We start from the raw sequence: 17,430 nt of genomic DNA, 5'->3' as shown, positions 1-17,430 counted from the left end.
CATGCTTCCTTACCATGAAGAGCCTACAAATAGAAACTAGGTAAACCCAAGTGAAGCATCTGTGAAAGGAAATTATTTTAGGAAGCGAACCCTTTAGAATCCTCAAAGAGGCTCCAGAAAAAGTCAATTTAGGACAATAAAATAATTCAAAGGACATTACTAATCAAAAGGCTCTCCAGCTATCCCCAACCATGCAACAGCTAGGCCTGTGGTAAAATACCCATTTAGTATAGTATCAAGCTGGAAACGCTGCAGCAGCACATTTAGAGACATATGATAATGCTGAATGTGGGTAAGGTGGCCACAGGTACAACAGAACCTAGAATAGTCTAAAATTACTCCATCTAACAAAAGCTTATCAAAATTGGCCGCTAGAGAATTGCTTGTAGCTGAAGTCCTTTTGTTGATGAAGGCAGCATTAATTTTCTGGATAAACTTGTCCATTTTCCCTCTGTGATGACCAGAAGCCTTTTTTTTTTTTGATAGGAAAAGGGACAAACTTAAAGAGCAGGTCCCTCTAACCCATATTATCACCTCTGCAAGGATTAATCCCAAGTCAGTAGGAGCTTGCTTTGTCCTCGCAATGACTGTCACCAACTCTCAGACATCCCATGATGCATGCTTCTGGGTAAGCATGATTTCAATAATCCCTCTGAGTACTACCGCAAAAGAGAATGAGTCTATACTTACCTTCTAAACGTTCTACAAATAATCTCTTCAAGCTTTGGTAAATGCCAATTTTAATGGTGCCATATGATGCCTGTCTTAGTAAGGCAGGGGCAATTCTGCCAAAAAAGAAAGAAAGAAAAAGTCAATTATACTCAACATGCACTTGTAGATTATACATATCTAGATAGTTTACTCATTTCCATTATCTCATTCCACCCAACTACAACAGAATATGCAATATACATTCACCAAGAGAGAGCACATTTGATCATAAAACAGACCTCAACAAACTTAAAAGAATTGAAGTCATATAGAGTATGGTCTCTGACCATAATGGAATTAAACTAGAAATCGGTAAGGAAAATCCTCAAACACCTGGAAATTAAACAACACATTTCTAAACAATCCACGGTTCACAAGAACTCTCAAAGGAAATTTTAAAAATACACAAAACTGAATGAAAATGAAAATTCAACCTATTAAAATATGTAGGATACAGCCAAAGCAGTGCTGAGAGGGAAATTTATGACACAAATGCTTACATTAGAAAGGAGAAAGGGAGAGGGAAAGTCTCAAATCAATAATCTAAGTCCCTAACTCAAGAAACTAGAAGAGCAAAGTAAACTCAAAGCAAGCAGAAGGGGAGGAAATAATAAAGAGCATAAATTAATATAATTGAAAACAGAAAAATAGAGAAAAATCAATAAAGCAAAAAGACAGCTCTTTTGGGAAAAAAATCAATAAAATTGATAAAACTCTAACAAGGTTCACAAAAGTAATAAAAAGAGAGAAGACATAAGTCACCAATATCAGGAACAAAATACAGCACTACAAATTCTGCAGCCATTAAAAGGATAATAAGGTAATGCTATAAAGACTTTATGCTCATAAATTCAACAACTCAGAAGAAATGGACTAATTCCTTGAAAACTACAAACTACCGAAACTCTAAATGAAATAGATAAAAATATGGGAATCATCAAAAAAAGATGAAATCGATAATCTGAATAGTCTCATAACCATTAAAATATTTTAATTCACAATTTTAAAGTTCCCAAAAAGGAAATCTCCAGGCCCAGGTAATTTCACTGGGGAATTCTACCAAGCATTTAAAAAAATCAACACCAATCTTACACAATCTCTTCCAGAAAAGAGAAGAGAGTATTTCCCAATTCATTTTATGAGGCTAGTATTACCCTGATACCAAAACCAGACAAAAAGAGTACAAAATGAAAAAACTATATGCCAATATCTCTCAGGAATTTAGATGCAAAAATCCTTAACAAAATATTAGCAAACCAAATCTAGCAATGTAGAAAAAGAAGTATACACCATTATTCACCTTATGGAGATTCACCACTTTTTTAATTTATTTTTTCGGTGGGTTTATATGGTATCATTTATTTTTTATTAAATTCCTTTTTAATTTAATTTCAAGTAATTAACATTTAGTGTATTAGTTTCAGAGGTAGAGTTCAGTGATTCATCAGTCTTATATAATACCCAGTTTTCATTACATCATGTGCCCTCTTTAATGTCCACCATCCAGTTACCCTGTCCCCACCATGGAGGTTTTTTAAAAATCAACCTTACTTCATAACAGTTGCAGATACATCTTTAATCTATCAAGGAGGTACCAGAGCCAAGATTTCACCCTATTTAAGTTCTGCTTATAAACTGAAGACATTCTCACTCATACCTCCTTTGAGATTCTTCCAAATTGCAGAACTACACTTTAGTAGTTATAAATAGAAAGACGACAGCAGCTTGGATGGTTATGATTTTTAAAATGATGACTAAATATGCATATTTCTGACATTATTGCTTGCTATTAGAAAAAATAATCTTGTGATTATCCATGCTGATTAAAAAACAAGGTGAAACAGCTGGTCCATGATTCACTAGATTCAGGCTGTATTACTTAATTTTTTTCCCTAAGAAAATTACTTTTTAAAATTAAGTCTAATACAGGTTAATAATAAAACTGATGTTCATTCTCTGAGCAGTAAACTGGTAACCTGGATGCAGGAGTGACCTAGGAAATTGGCAGCAGATAAATGACAAAATGGATGATAAACCACAAACCTACAGCTAATTAAAAGTTGACAAATAGATGGGTCTCCCTCTTTCTGGCAGTTTAAACTGCCAGAATAGTATTTCTTTAAAGAGGAAAATTTTAAAAGAACTGAGTATTTGGCAACTCAGGTAGAATATTACAGAAATATATACATTTAACTGGTGCTGCTATTCACAGTGGCTATCAATGACGTTCAGGAAAACAGGAGAAAGCCAATGCTGCAATGAGATATCCATTTTAAAACATATCACTTAAAGCCAGATAAACACAAAATCCAAAGCTCGAGACCTACCAGCAAGTGAAATATAAACTGGAACATCAATATTGAATTACAAATTGGAATGGTGAATATGACAGGCACACACTACCAGACAGCTGAAATACATGGCTTCTCTAAAAAGTATTTCCCTTCATGATGTAAGGAAAGAATACACTCTCACCCGGAATACAGAGCCAATACACCTTCTTCTTTATAGATGCGGAACAAGGCATGAAACATTCCTCGGTATTTTATCTCTTTAAAGCGAACATCAATACTTTGGCCTTGAACTTGAAGTCGCGTTTTGGTCAGGTCCACAGGGAACGTTCCTATAAAGGATCATACTGATTTATAAGCTTTTCCAAAGAGTCACAGTTAAAATTTAGGCCGAATTTAAGCCAATGACAATTTTAAAACGTAAGACAAAGTCCTTTTTATAACACATAGAGGGTATCTCTACTAGGAATACCACTGTCAGAAAAGTTGTATGTGTTAAAGTGAAATATACTGTACTGTATCTATGCAGTAGGATTTCACCCATGCTATAATTAAAACTGTGATATAATGAAGTGCTTTAAGATGGTCCTAATATACAACAAATACAAAATAATTTAAATGATGTTTTATTCATCTGTAACATACAATTTGGCACTTGTCTCTTCCTCTGCCCCCCATCTCATCTCCCCACTTCTCCTTCATAAAATCTCCCCAGATTTTCACAAAGAAGATAGGAAAGCATGGGACTGCTGTTCCAGGTACCCTTATATACTATTAGAAAGTTTAGTGGGTTTTTTTCTTTTATCTGTTTACAAGAAACAAATAGTTTCCTAATATTATGAAAGATAATGGCAAAGTCCTATTTGGTCTACTCATCTTGGTTCCCAGGTAATTCAGGATTAATAACAGCACAGTGCTTAGGAAATTTCTTTAACCAACTTCTATTATTACATCTACACACAGAAGTGGCCATTACATTGACAAAATATGTTCCAGGGAATATTTCGAAGTCTAAAACTAACAAGATTATGTAGCTCTGGTCACTGATGACCTTGATATCACAACACCAGAGCATTTGCCAAGAAAGTCAACAAAGATAAATGGATTAGAGTCACTTATGAATAGTTTAGGAAAGAGAAAATTTGGAAAATGAAAAAACACAATCTAAAAATACTTCAAAACTAAAATCAAATAGAGAAGAATCTAGTTTGGTCTTATTAGTCAATTTTCTTCTAAAATGGCACAGAGGTTTGAAAAAAAGAAGTTTGGATCCTCACTAAGAAAATTTAACAACTTAGCATAAAGGAAAGAACATTAGTACAAAAATATAGCAGAAACCCCTATATTATCTAACTCCCTTTTACTTTTCATATTACTTAAGCCTAGAGCAAATTAACAAATCACTAAACTATCAAAAGAGCTTCTTAAGTTTGACTTTTCTTAATCTCATTCACCATACCATTTATTTGTAGCACTTTCTCAGAAAATATTACTTAATGGCTTAGAGACAATAGTTTTTAAAACAAATAGAATGAACGTCTTTTCACTTTTTCTCTAGCTTTCACCAAAAATAACTGTCACCATAAGCTACCATCTATACCATAGAAGCAGACTTGTCAATTTTCACATTCTTACCAAACTCAGCAACAATAGAGGCAAGGCCGCCATATACAAAGGGTTTCCAATTCAGACCAGACATCTCATGGCTTACAGTGGCACTTTTCTGGTGCTAAAAATAAACACAAATCAGAACAAGGCACAAGAGTGAGGAGTATTTGTTAGTGTCTGATCACATTATTTGTATCAACAAAATTGACAAATAAAACAGATGTAGAGGAAAAACCCTACCAAGTGGAATGAAACAAAATGGGGAATCCTGTTTTATGTGCTGGATGATCATGAATGTGTTCTTTACTGCCATTCTGTATGGGTAGGCGTGCAATTCCCTCAAAGATTAACTTGCGCCCTTCATTTGCTCTAGTTTCTTTAATTTTATCCACGTTCCCACCCAAAGAAGAGGTTTCAGTCCATCCAGCACAACCAACTTGGACATTCAACTAGACAATTACAAGCAAAGGAACCTGGAGTTCAAATTATATGGGCTGAGGCATCTCATAAAAGCAGTTCATAGTATTCTGCGACCTTGATTCAGGTGCAAAGCAAAGGCTGACACCGCTCCCCTCTCACGTTCTTAGCCCTCTCATCTCTCCACTAAACTTCAGAGTTCTAGTTCATCTAGCTACTTGTAGCTATACACAACTTCTCCCCACAAAGCCCAAGCTGAATGAAATACTTTTTCATCTTCCTTCTGGTTCCCAGAGGAACGAAAACAATATAAATGATGTCTCTCTTCTCTCTGACATTTAACATACATCCATCTAGTGAATTTCTTTTTCCCTGGCCTTTTAAAGCACATTGATACAAATATTTTCTTTGATGTTTAACAATGTATTTAACAATGTATTTCTACTCCCAGCCCCTTTTACTTCTTCCCCATCCCACCCCCATTAGACCTGTCATCTTCAATCTTTTCATTTTTGTTTTTCCTGCCACTCTCAGCTATCTCTCTTGGATTTTACTTTTTTTCCACAGCTCTGCCCTTTAGATCAGTTTTCAAATTTTAGGTACACAAAAATGATCTAGAACATGGATTAAAACATAGACTGTTGGGCCTCACCCTCAAAATTTCTGATTAGTGTCCTGGGTTTGGCCTGAGAATATGCAAGTTTCCTAATAATGCTGGCGCTTCCACACTTTAAGATCTACTACTACTCTATGCATCACCTACTAAATCCTGGTCCAGCTGGAAGTAATCTCTTTTAAGATGGACTCTGAGATTTCTTTTAAATATTCCTTTTCCAGAACTTCACAGTACATATACTATTGAATTTCAAAAACATCTTCAAGTGCTTTACAGTCAGGAATAAAGACTCAGAAGTCAGACTGCCTAGGTTCAAATCCTGACACCACTTACTAGCTCTGTGACCAAGTTACTTAACCACTCCGTGCCTGTGTTTTCTGAACCATAAAATGGGGATAATAAATACTATCTTACAGGGTTATTGTGAAAATTAAACGATATATGTAAAATACCTAGAAAAGTATCTGGCACCTAGTGCAACTATTATTTTTTTAAGTTTATTTTTTTTAGTAATCTCCACACCCAACATGGGGCTCGAACTCACAACCCCAAGATCAAGAGTCACATGCTTTTCCAACTGAGCCAGCCAGGCACCCTCTAGTTCAACTATTAGCTATTATCATTACTACATTTCGAAAGGTACTCAAATTTACATTTTAACAGATATTACTTGCTGCCCACCACCTCCACTGCCCAATCTGAAGTTAGCACCATTGAGTCACAGTCTCTTTTTAGGGGAGACAAGATTTTGCTTTATTTCCACAAAAGGAAATCTCTTTAAGCACAAATGAACAATTTCCCAAAGAGGACAGCAAACATGCAGACAAATGTTTTAGTAAGAGACCACAAAAATAATTATGGACACTTCTTTTAAGTATAGTGTGATCAGCCAGTCCATCTGATATACAGAGTCTGGAATAGATAGCTCTTTTGGAAGAAAATTGTTGAAAGAAATTCTAAAAAGCAAAATAGGAATAGGCACTTCAAGTACCAGCTGCAGTTTGAAATGAGTCTCAAGTACTAAATATTATCTTATTAACATTTTCAGTTATGACCACATTTTATTACAATTAATAGTAAAACATGACACACACGGTGAGAGGGTAAGCATGGAAAAGCAAGGACCATGGCATATCCCCTCTCTTAGTCAATGAAGAGGGCATTTTTCCCTCACAATTTAGAGATTTCCCAAAACAGTCAAGCATTTCAAATGGCTGCTATGCTTCTCTTCAAAGCTTTCTTTTTACAACTTCTTTCCACTCATATCATTACAGAGAAAGCCTCTATCAGAACTTTACTACCTGCTACCCAGACTTTTAAAAAGAAGTTCCCAGGGTTCAGGGAATAATAATAAATCAGTTAAAAACAGAGGGCAGAGCCATAGCAGGGAGTGGAACTTTAGGTTAGCCAGCCCAGTGGTTCCTTAATGAAGTTTTCACAATTCTGAGATGAAATGAAGAAAATAAGGGCACCTAGTGCTTTTTCTTCAGCTGAATGAAGTCCTTTAATTTAAAGAACTATCTATTAGGAAATCATGTTCTTTCTCCTGGAGCATTTTTTAAAATCACCTTTCCTGTATGAAATGTAGTTGGTAGTTGATTTTATCTAGCATTCTTCTTAGCAAAATAAGACTGACTACCTTCATTTATGCCTCCTCCCCACACTTTCACTTAAATGTTACTGGTCCATGAAATCCAAAACTCTAGGGACCACGGGCCAAATTCAACACTGCTACCACTCCCCTATCTGTCAGTAAAATCCCTTTTCCTCCATGTTAGGAAAGAATCTTGTTATGAAAAAGTCCTTTATATCTTTAATTAGGTCTCCTTTTAGACATTCTTTCCTCATTGAGCCAAAAGTCCGCTTTCCTCTAGTTTTCACCAATTTGGGGAGGTAATATTAAACGTATTCTTTTTTCCCTAGGGGGGGGTCCTTCAAGTATTTAAAGACAGCTATCATGTTTTCCTACCTCTTATCTTTCTAAGTGTAAACATCTACGATAATTTTCATCACTCACTATATATATTCCATTTACTACAGCTGAAAATTGCAGTCACTTTTGTGGAGGCCATATCACACTACTGAAATCATTAAAATGTCAGCTAAAACCTCTAAGTTTTTTACATAAGGCCATATACATGCATGCATGTCATGTTATATCTATTCCACAATTGTGCAATGTTTTTTGAATCTTCATTTACCCCCTTCTATCTCTTAATTTCAGGCACACGGGATGAGGTTTCTCTTCCAGTTGCCCCATGTTATTTTCTCTCTTGACTAGGTAAGATCCCTAGGGCAAACACCATGTCTCACGAATTGGGTATACAGCCATTAAATACTTGGCTTATTCCAGTGAAATGTCCTTTATCTATGTAGGCAGTATGTATACAAAAGATTATGTGAGGAATTAGAAAGTTAACTTGCTGGACCTGAGCAATGCTACACACTCTGTACACAACATTTTGTTTTTATTCATCCTCAGACATTCTCTAATTCTCTTCCCTGGCTTCTCTGCAGAGAATTACTTGTGTAAAAGACCCCAAGCATGCTAAAAATGATTCTAAAAATGATTTTTACTTGTGGGGGCTATCCCCAGATATGGGTAAAAGGAAAGAAGTCACATCTGAGTTAAAACATAAATATACTACCTTAAATATTTATCACATAAAGAAGCCAATGAAAAAATGTCTTTAAAATGCAAACATGTGTTCTGAAGTCCAACTAAGGAAAATCTGATAGCCTAAAGAGTGAGAAGAATGTCCCAGAACACAAGTTACATAGCACTTACTATTCCAAATATCTGGTCAGATAAATCTGGGTGCTTTTCTCACTTTCTCCTTTAAAAATGAGTAGGCATTACAGATTCTCAGACTTGGGAGATAATAATGGAGAGAGAAGCAAATATTTATTGAAGGCATACTAAATGCCCAAACCTGCAACATGCTATGGGTATAAACATCATGTTTTAAAAAAAAACAAACATACGTTCTAACACATGACAATATCTATCATTCAACCTATCTTTCCTGGATAATCAAAGGGATTGGGGTGGGGATAAAGTTGTATGAAATATAGCACTTCCTTTCAAGAGCTTATAATCTGGCAGAAGAAATCAAAGTAGTTCATTAGAGAAAAATTGAGTACTAAATTATATAGTACAAGCTACAAGAGCAGGAGCATGGAAAAGGAGACAATCAGCATGGGCCTAAATAATTTGAAAGGCTTCTGGAGGTGAGAGACTTAAAATGGGCCTTGCCAGACAGCAGGCAGAATCAGGATAGGTGTAGGTAAGGGAGGGGTGGAGGAGGAAAACAGGATGAACAGGGACACAAATGTGGGAAAAGCACAGCATGTGGAGGCAGGCATCAGTATAGTGTGCTCTGAGAAGGAAGAGTGGAACCTAACTGGAACAGGGAATTGATTGAAACAATTATCAGACAAGAAGTATGGTAAGGAAAAGGTTACACTGAAAAGCTTAAAACCAAAATGCATGTGTGGCAGGGTGGTAGGGATACTGTAAGTTTTTTAACAGGGAAGGGACAAGAGGATATCCACATTTTAGTTAGTCTACTAGGGCTGCAGCAAGCAGTGGATTACAAACGAGAGAGGCAAAGAAACTAGCTTAGGATGCTATGAAGTAAAGCAGACAAAGTAAAGCAGACAAGATGTTTGTTGGCAATGAGGTTAAAGATAAACTTCTAAAATGGAAACACAAAGGAACTTGATGATGTAGGGAATGAAGACAAGAGTTCATAATAACTCCAAGCATCCCTAGCCAGGAAAAACCAAGAAAACACTGACAGAAAACCACAAACGTCCCTGCTGTTACCTTGTCTGAGAATCTAACTCATGTTGATAATGGCTGTCATCCCAATTAGTTAGCTGAACTGCATTTTAATAGATGCCTTCAATGCCTCGACCTCAAGGAGTGGCAGGGGGTAGAAACTGAAGGGGAGCATCTTCTAACAGCATCCCTCACACTAACACAATGGAGGTGTTTGCTTACTCCGCTTACAATNNNNCGCCGCCGTTGCAAACTTCACCCTTAGAAAAATTAGGATTATTCCAGGAAAGATACCCATTCACCCTCTGGGTAGCAGGATCTTGCCAGTTCCTCAGCTGTCAGAGCGAGCTCGTGGAGAGAAGGGAGGCGCCTGAAGAAGGCGGCCTCCCAAGGGGGTCGAGGAAGCAGGGTTCAATCGAAGAAGTAAAACCACCGATGCCAGAAGAGTGAAAGACAGGGAAGGGACTCAGCTGAGGGGAGAGAGAGATCAAAGGACCGTTAAGCCCCTCCCAGGCCGGGAACCAGGCCAGCCCGGCCCCGCGCGGCCTGGCGAGGCCCAGCCCCGCTCCCCAGCCTGGAAGTCCAGGAGCTCCCCCTCACCTGCTCGGGCTCATCGCACGACTGGGAAGCCGAGGCTCCCACAGTCGGAAACGCCACCGCAATGCCAACCCGGAAGCATTGAGACCAACGGAAGTAACCAAGTCGTCGCCCCGGCAACGGTGGCACAGGCATTGCAACACCACCTCCTCAAAGCCTAAAAAAGAAGGCGCAAAATAAGAGGTGGAAATGACAAGGGTCTTAAAGGAGGAGTCGAGCCGGCTGCGAGTGCAAAGACCCAGAAAGGGCAACCTTTTGGAAGGTGTAGGGAGAAAGAACTAAGGCGTGAGAATTTGGCAGCTTCTGCAGCTCACATGCTCGCCAGATGGAGGCAGAGATGTCGCCTGGTTACCAAGTTACCACCCACCTCTGGTGTACTAGGGCTTGGAAAGGGGCGGGGGTTAAGAGGAGAGCTGCCCGCTGAACCTAAATGACGCGAGGGGCGGGATAATCGTAGTGAAGGGAGGGGACAATCGTAGTGAAGGGGCGGGGCGGGGCGCCTGCGCTCACAGTACGGAAAAAAAAGGAGGGAAAGTGAGGGGAGCGGGACAGAACTCTTAAAAGTAGGAAAACGAGGGAAAGGAGTGAACGGTATTTAGTGAGGTGCCCGAAATCGGAAAGAAAATAAAGATAAAGTAAATAAACCGCGGCACCGAATGAGCGCCAGGTATGAGGGACTGAGGAATCAGACTCAGGCCCTGTACTCAAAGCACACGGTTGAGAAAAAATAGGTTGGAAACAGAGAGGGAGACCATAAAAACGTAAAGATAAGAGAACCTGAAGAGTAGAAAACCTAACGGGGAAGTCCAAATTAATCCGTACCTCACAATCAGCCAGAAAATGAGGAGCGAGCCCGATGTCCGGCTTCTGGCTCTAGCCCCCTGGGGACCGGAAGGAATGTTTGCAAAGCACCCTGGGTAATTCTGTTGACCAATGGGCTACATTTGATTTTTAAGCCGCTCACGCGGAGGTTCCATAATCACGTGAGAATACAAAATGATACACTGTGCGTTGAGTATAAGTAAAAGTGGACCAATGCAAGGCGATGGCCCTAAATTATTGTCTAATTAATAAATATTTAGAATACTTTGTTCCGAAAGGCTTTTTCTCATTTTAGTGAACACTTTGGTTTTTCCTCCCATTAAAAAATTTCTTCAGGCAGCGCACATAATATTGCCTGATGTGGAATGCTTACCAAGGATGGTGCCAAGAGCTTCATGTGCAATCACTCCATGAGACAGGTACTATTATTTTCCCTTTTGATAGATGAGAAAACTGAGGTCTTAAAAGAGTAACTTGTTATTGGCAGAGCTGGGACTCAAATTTGGGTCTGACTTTAGAGCTTAGGCTCTTAACCGCCATGCTATGCTGCTCTCAACTTTAATAGTACCCTTGTTACCTTCAGAAACTTTCTTACTAAAAATAGATAATATCAAAAACATGTGCATGCATTCCAAAACGTGAATTCCCTTCAATTTACATCTCAGCAAAGCACTCCTTTCCAGCCAAAGAGGGCTGTAGCTTAGAGTCCTTCTTACTTGGAAGAACTGTATTCTCTGCAATGATGTGAATTTTATGTCTCCAGCTGTGTGGCCTGGTCCTGTCCCTCACATCCAAGTCACTTAACTTTATAGAATTAAGGCCTTCTCTATGAGCAAATCACTGTTTTAACTTTTCTACAAGACTGTACTTTATCCTCCTCAGCCACTGCCACCACCAGCTAATTTCACTGACTACCCAGGTAAACTTTGTTAAAAGCAACTTTGTTTTCAAATGGCCTATTTTTAAAGTTCTACAATAGATGAATTAAAAAGAGCGTTTGTAGAAACATAAACACATACCACACTTTTATTTAACACATTTGCTATCTGATTGCTTAGTTTGTTTTCAACATTTTTCTAAAAACAACATAAAAAAGATCTAATCCTCATTATCAAAGTTGGCCATTTTCCTTTTTAATTACCTCCTATTTGTAGTCTCTATCTCACAGACCAGTATTTGATTAAACTCTGTCTTGTGTTATGCCTGAATTCTGATCTCTCCAGAAGATAAAGTTTTCAAGAGGATAGAATCCTGGAATCTTCAAGTTGGAGGAACACTTAGAGGTCCCTTCTATAATATTCATTATGTACAGTTTTCCAGTTTCTGCTAGAATATTTCCAGTATAAGTATACAAGTCAGCCCATTACACTATTGCATATCTGTTAGGAAGTTCTCATTCATGTTGAACCAAAACGTGCTTTCCTCTTTCTACTCTCCCAAGAGAAACATCTAGTCTTAAAGAATGAAAAGAGCATTGTATTTGGAGCCAAAAGAAATCTTTTTTATTAATTAAGGTGATGTTTACATCACTAATAAAATATTATGTCAATTATATCGCAATAAAACTAAAAAAAGAACAAAAAAATAAGTAAAATTGAGAACATTTTTATTTTTATTAAAAGACATAAGAGAGTGAAAAGGCGAGCTACAGGCTGGGAAAACAGACTTCTAATCCATGTATCTTACAAAATCTCATATCCAGTAGAAATAAAGAACTCCTAAACTCAGCAATAAAAAGACAGGCAACTCAGTATGTATGTATGTATGCACATACATACACATATGCACACAATAGAATATTATTCAGCCATAAAAAATAATGTGATCTTGCCATTTATGACAATATGGATGTATCTAAAGGGTTTTATGCTAAGTGAAACAAGTCAGACAGAGAAAGACAACTACCATATGGTTTCATTTATATGTGGAATCTAAAAAACAAACAAAAAACCCCAAAGCCTCATAAAATATAGGGAACAAAAATTGTGGTTAACAGAGGGGAGGGGGATGGGGGAATGGGAGAAATATGTGAAGGGGATTAAGAGGTACAAGCTTCCAGTTATAAAATAAATAAGTCACTGAGATGAAAAGTACATAGGGAATATAGTCAATGACATTGTAATAACTAACGTATGGTAACAGATGGTAAGTATGCTTATCTTGGTGAGCATTGCATAACATACAGAATTGTTGAATCACTATGTTGTACACCTGAAACTAATATATCATTGTATATCAATTCTATTCCAATAATGAAAAAAATTTCAAGCCTGCAAACATGCAAAAAAAAAAAACTCAATTTTTTTAATGGGGAAAATACTTGAGAGACAGTTCATAAAAGAGTATATCCAAATGACCAATAAGCATATGAGTAAGTGTTCAACATTATGAGTCATCTAGAAAATTAAAATTAGAATCACAATACACACCCACCAACATGACCAACGTTAAAAGGCCTGACAGTACAAGGGGTTTGGTGGAAAGCATCTCAAATTCTCATACACTGTTGGTGGAAGGATGTATTAGTTTTCTATTGCTGCATAAAAAACATTGCCACGAAGTTAGCAGCTTAAAACACCACACATTTATTGTCTTCCAGTTTCTGCAGATAAGGAATCCAGGCATGACTTAACAGGGTCCTGAGCTCTGGGTCTCACCAGGTGCAATCAAGGTGTTTTTATCTCAAGACGATTAGGGAAGAATTCGCTTCCAAGCTCACTCAGGTTGTTGTGAAATTCACTTCCTTGCAGCTGTAGCACTGAGGGCTTCAGTTTCTTGCTGGCTATTGGCCAGAGGCCACAGTCAGCTCCTGAAGCTGTCCCAGTTTCCTACAACATGGCCCTCTCAATGGACAGTTCACAATATGGCAACTTGCTTCTTCCACACCAGCAGGAGAATGAGAGCCTGAGATGTGGTTTTATCAACACAGGATATAGTGGGACTATTATTTTTCTGTGACGAAGTCTACACCTATTTTTCAAGATTAGAATGGTTTCTTTTTCTGATTTAAAAAGTACATAGTCATTATAAAACATTTAAACTGTACACAGAAGTGGAAAGAAGGTAAAAATCACCCAAAACCCAGACATCCAAAGGCTACTACTCAACAGTGTGGAGAGCCTCCTTCTAGTCCTTCCTCTGTGCATACACACATACTATCATTCTTGGGACGTGCGTGTTTCTGTCACATGCTCCTATAGGGTGGCCTCGTGCTGAAGTCAGTGTCCCCTGCCACCTCTTATGGTCCTCCCACATTTCCCCAATTTTAAAAGTTATGTATCCTATAAAGATACATAAAAACCATAAACAAGAGGATAAAAATGCAAAAGAAGTAAAAAAAATAAACATCACCCCCACTATCCAGATAACACCATTAACATTTCTATGTGTTTCCTTCCAGTCATCTCCACTACCCAGGTAACACCATTAACATTTCTATGTGTTTCCTTCCTGTCTTTCCATCTTTTATATAACTGTGTATATACTTCATAAACCTTGCCTTACCTCCTGGCTTCTCACAAATCTCACCCCCCAACTCATCCCCCAGCCCCCATCCTGGACGGCCAACCTCTCCCTCCATTTATCCTTCCTATTAGCTTCTTGTTCTTCCCATGGTACATGGGAAGCGAGAAAATCTAACCCTGTGTCACCCTCTGGATACTGCCTGATCACCTTCCATTCATGGCCCTTTAAAAATTTTTAACAATATTTTACTTAACCCAGTATATCCAAAATAATATCATTTTGGAATGTAATCAGTATAAAAAGTATTGAGATATTTCACAGTTTATTTAGATACTAAGTTTTTGTGTATTTTACATTCACAGCCCATCTCAGTTCAGACTAACATTTCAACTGCTCAGTAGCCACATGTGGTGAGTTGGCCACCATACTGGGCAGCAAAGATCTAACTCATTGCTCCATCTGATGGATGATCACATACCTTCTCCAGCATCCCCACCCCCACCCCAAGAAACATCTAGCACCCTGCTACTCAAATGTGGCCAATTGGCAGCATCAGCATCACCTGGAGCTTGTTAGAAATGCAGACTCTTAGGCCCCACACAGGACCTATCTAAATCAGAATCTGCATTTTAACACTATGCCCAAGGTGAATTGTTTGCATATGAAACTTAAGAAGTCTGTTCTGCCTTCTATTAAATACTTCCAGTAAAAAGAAACTCCCTATCCCATCCCTAAGGAAGCCCATCCCATCTTTTAATGGTTCTAATTATTAGAAAAACATTTGTTCTTTCTTTATTGAGGATTCCCTGTAAGCCTGGCATTGTGCTAAGAACTTCATGTCAATTATCTTGTTTAAGCTCAACGCTCTCTGAGATAGTTGCCAATTTTGACTCCTTTTGTTCTTGTCACCATTTATTGCAATAAAATAAACAAAACATAAAAATTTGCCATTTAACCATTTTTAAGTGTACAATTCAGTGGCATTAACTACATTCATAATATTGTGCAACCTTCATCTCATATAAATGAAATCATACAATATTTGTCTTTTTGTGTCTGGTTTATTTCACTTAGCATAATGTTTTCAACATTCATCCATGTTGTAGCATGTATCAGAATTTCCTTCCTTTTTACAAAAATTATGCCATTTGTATGTATGTACCACATTTTGTTTATCCATTCATCTACTGATGGACATTCGGATTGTTCCCACCTCTAGGCTATTGTGAATAAGGCTGCTATGAACAGTGGTGTACAAGAATCTGTTTGAATCCATGCTTTGAATTCTTCAAGGTAAACACCTAGGAGTGGAATTGGGGATCATATGGTAATTCTATGTATTTAACTTAAAGAACCACCATACTGTTTTCCACAGCAGCTGTACCATTTTATCATAGTCTTTAAAAAGTAAGAGTCATCATATGTGGAATGTAAGAAATAGTGCAGAGGATCATAGAAGAAGGGAGGAAAAACTGAATGGGAAGAAATCAGAAAAGGAGACAAACCATGAGAGACTCTTGACTCTGGGAAACAAGCTGAGGGCTATGGACGGGGAGGTGGGTGGGGAGATGGGGCAACAGGGTGATGGGCATTAAGGAGGGCATGTGATGTGATGAGCAGTGGGTGTTATACGCAACTTATGAATCATTGAACACTACATCTGAAACTAATGATATACTATATGTTGGCTAATTGAATTTAAATAAAATAAATAAGTAAATAAATACATACATAAATACATAAATAAAATTAAAAACAGGAGTCATTGTGGCTATTTTTCTGATCAGAAAAATTTTTTAAATGCTCTTTTAAGAAATTTGGACTATAGAGAGAAAAAAAGATTTAAAAAAAAAACTGTAATCCTATTATCCAATGAAACTCTTCACATGTTCATACAGATTCTTCCAGGATTTCTTTTTATGACAATTGTTCCTTAAAATAAAGGTTTTATGGGGTGCCTGGGTGGCTCAGTTGGTTAAGCATCTGCCTTTGGCTCAGGTCGTGATCCCTGGTCCTGGGATGGAGCCCCAAGACAGGGATCCATGCTCATCGGGGATTCTGCTTCTCTCTCTCCCTCTCCCTCTGCACCTCTCCACCACTCATGTGCTCTCTCTCTCGAATAAATAAATAAAATCTCTAAAAATAAATAAATAAATAAAGGTTGTGTTTGTTACCATGGAATTCTAAACATGCTTTTGAAGGAATTATATTTTAGAAATGTACTTGCCTTAAATATATACCATTTTTCAAATAATATGCAGCCATCAGAAATTATTTATGAGAATTATGTAATCATAATAATAAACTTTATCTTCTGTTGAATGCCTACTGTATTCCAGAAACTTCACCCATGCTGACTCTAATCCTCACCACAACCCTGTGTGGGCTTTACCATTGGATGGGCCAGGTTTTGCCAGCTGTGTGGTCTTGAATAAGTCCCCAACCTTCCTGTCCCTATGTTCCCTCACCTGTGAAAACAAAGAACCTACTAGCACCTACCTCTGGAATTACTAAGCATTCAAATGAGGTGATCCACAGAAGGCATTTGGAACAGAGCCTGGCTCATTATCAGCACTCAAGAAATGTCTGTGTTCATCAAATAAATTCCAGGTGCCCTGACAATTTAAACATGAAAAATGAAATCCAATCATGACAGTGCTCACAGTACTCAAAGAATAGAGTATACTAGGGGCACCTGGGTGGTTCAGTGGGTTAAACGTCTGACTCTTGATTTCAGCTCGGGTCATGATCTCAGGGTTGTGAGATAAGCCCCATGTCATATATGGCTCCACACTGGACATGGAGCCTGCTTAAGATACTCTCTCTCCCTCTCTATCCCTCCCCTCAACCCCCCTCCACTGCCCCCCCACACTCTCTGAAAAAAAAGAATAGAATATACTAGAAGTACAATCCTGCGGTGGGAAAGACCTTCTAAGCACACTATCGAAGACAGAGACAATCAAAGCAAAAGGTTATTAGAACTGACCCCACAATAAAAATCATGGCAGACAGAAAACACCAAAAATTAGAAGATAAGCAATAATTTGGGGGAAAATTGTAACTAATTTGACAGACAAAAAGGTCTTTAATATACAGCAAGCTTTATGATTTAAAAAAAT

At 37.9% G+C, this 17,430-nt stretch overlaps 1 protein-coding gene across 3 annotated transcripts in view; it reads right to left on the bottom strand.

The window, feature by feature from the left end:
• The window catches only part of SLC25A14 (solute carrier family 25 member 14), a 58,942-nt gene extending 48,762 nt beyond the window's left edge, over positions 1 to 10,180 (bottom strand). Inside the window, exons 1-5 of one of the 3 annotated variants that reach the window (XM_040627368.1) lie at positions 9,659 to 9,934; positions 5,968 to 5,975; positions 4,638 to 4,731; positions 3,187 to 3,334; positions 691 to 785 (exon numbers count right to left, since the gene is read on the bottom strand). In XM_040627368.1, coding sequence (XP_040483302.1) covers positions 691 to 785; positions 3,187 to 3,334; positions 4,638 to 4,731; positions 5,968 to 5,975; positions 9,659 to 9,725 — 412 coding nt within the window. In that variant the 5' untranslated portion in view covers positions 9,726 to 9,934. Of the gene's footprint in view, positions 1 to 690; positions 786 to 3,186; positions 3,335 to 4,637; positions 4,732 to 5,967; positions 5,976 to 9,649; positions 9,935 to 10,027 lie in introns of those variants that run through there. The other 2 variants (XM_008701634.2, XM_040627364.1) reach the window with 2 other exon arrangements.
• Between the last annotated feature and the right edge of the window lie 7,250 nt (positions 10,181 to 17,430).

Source organism: Ursus maritimus (assembly GCF_017311325.1).
Source record: "Ursus maritimus isolate PB19 chromosome X unlocalized genomic scaffold, ASM1731132v1 scaffold_X1, whole genome shotgun sequence".
NCBI lineage: Eukaryota > Metazoa > Chordata > Mammalia > Carnivora > Ursidae > Ursus > Ursus maritimus.
Note: the sequence above shows the minus strand (reverse complement) of the source record. Positions and strands in the feature narration are given on the sequence as shown.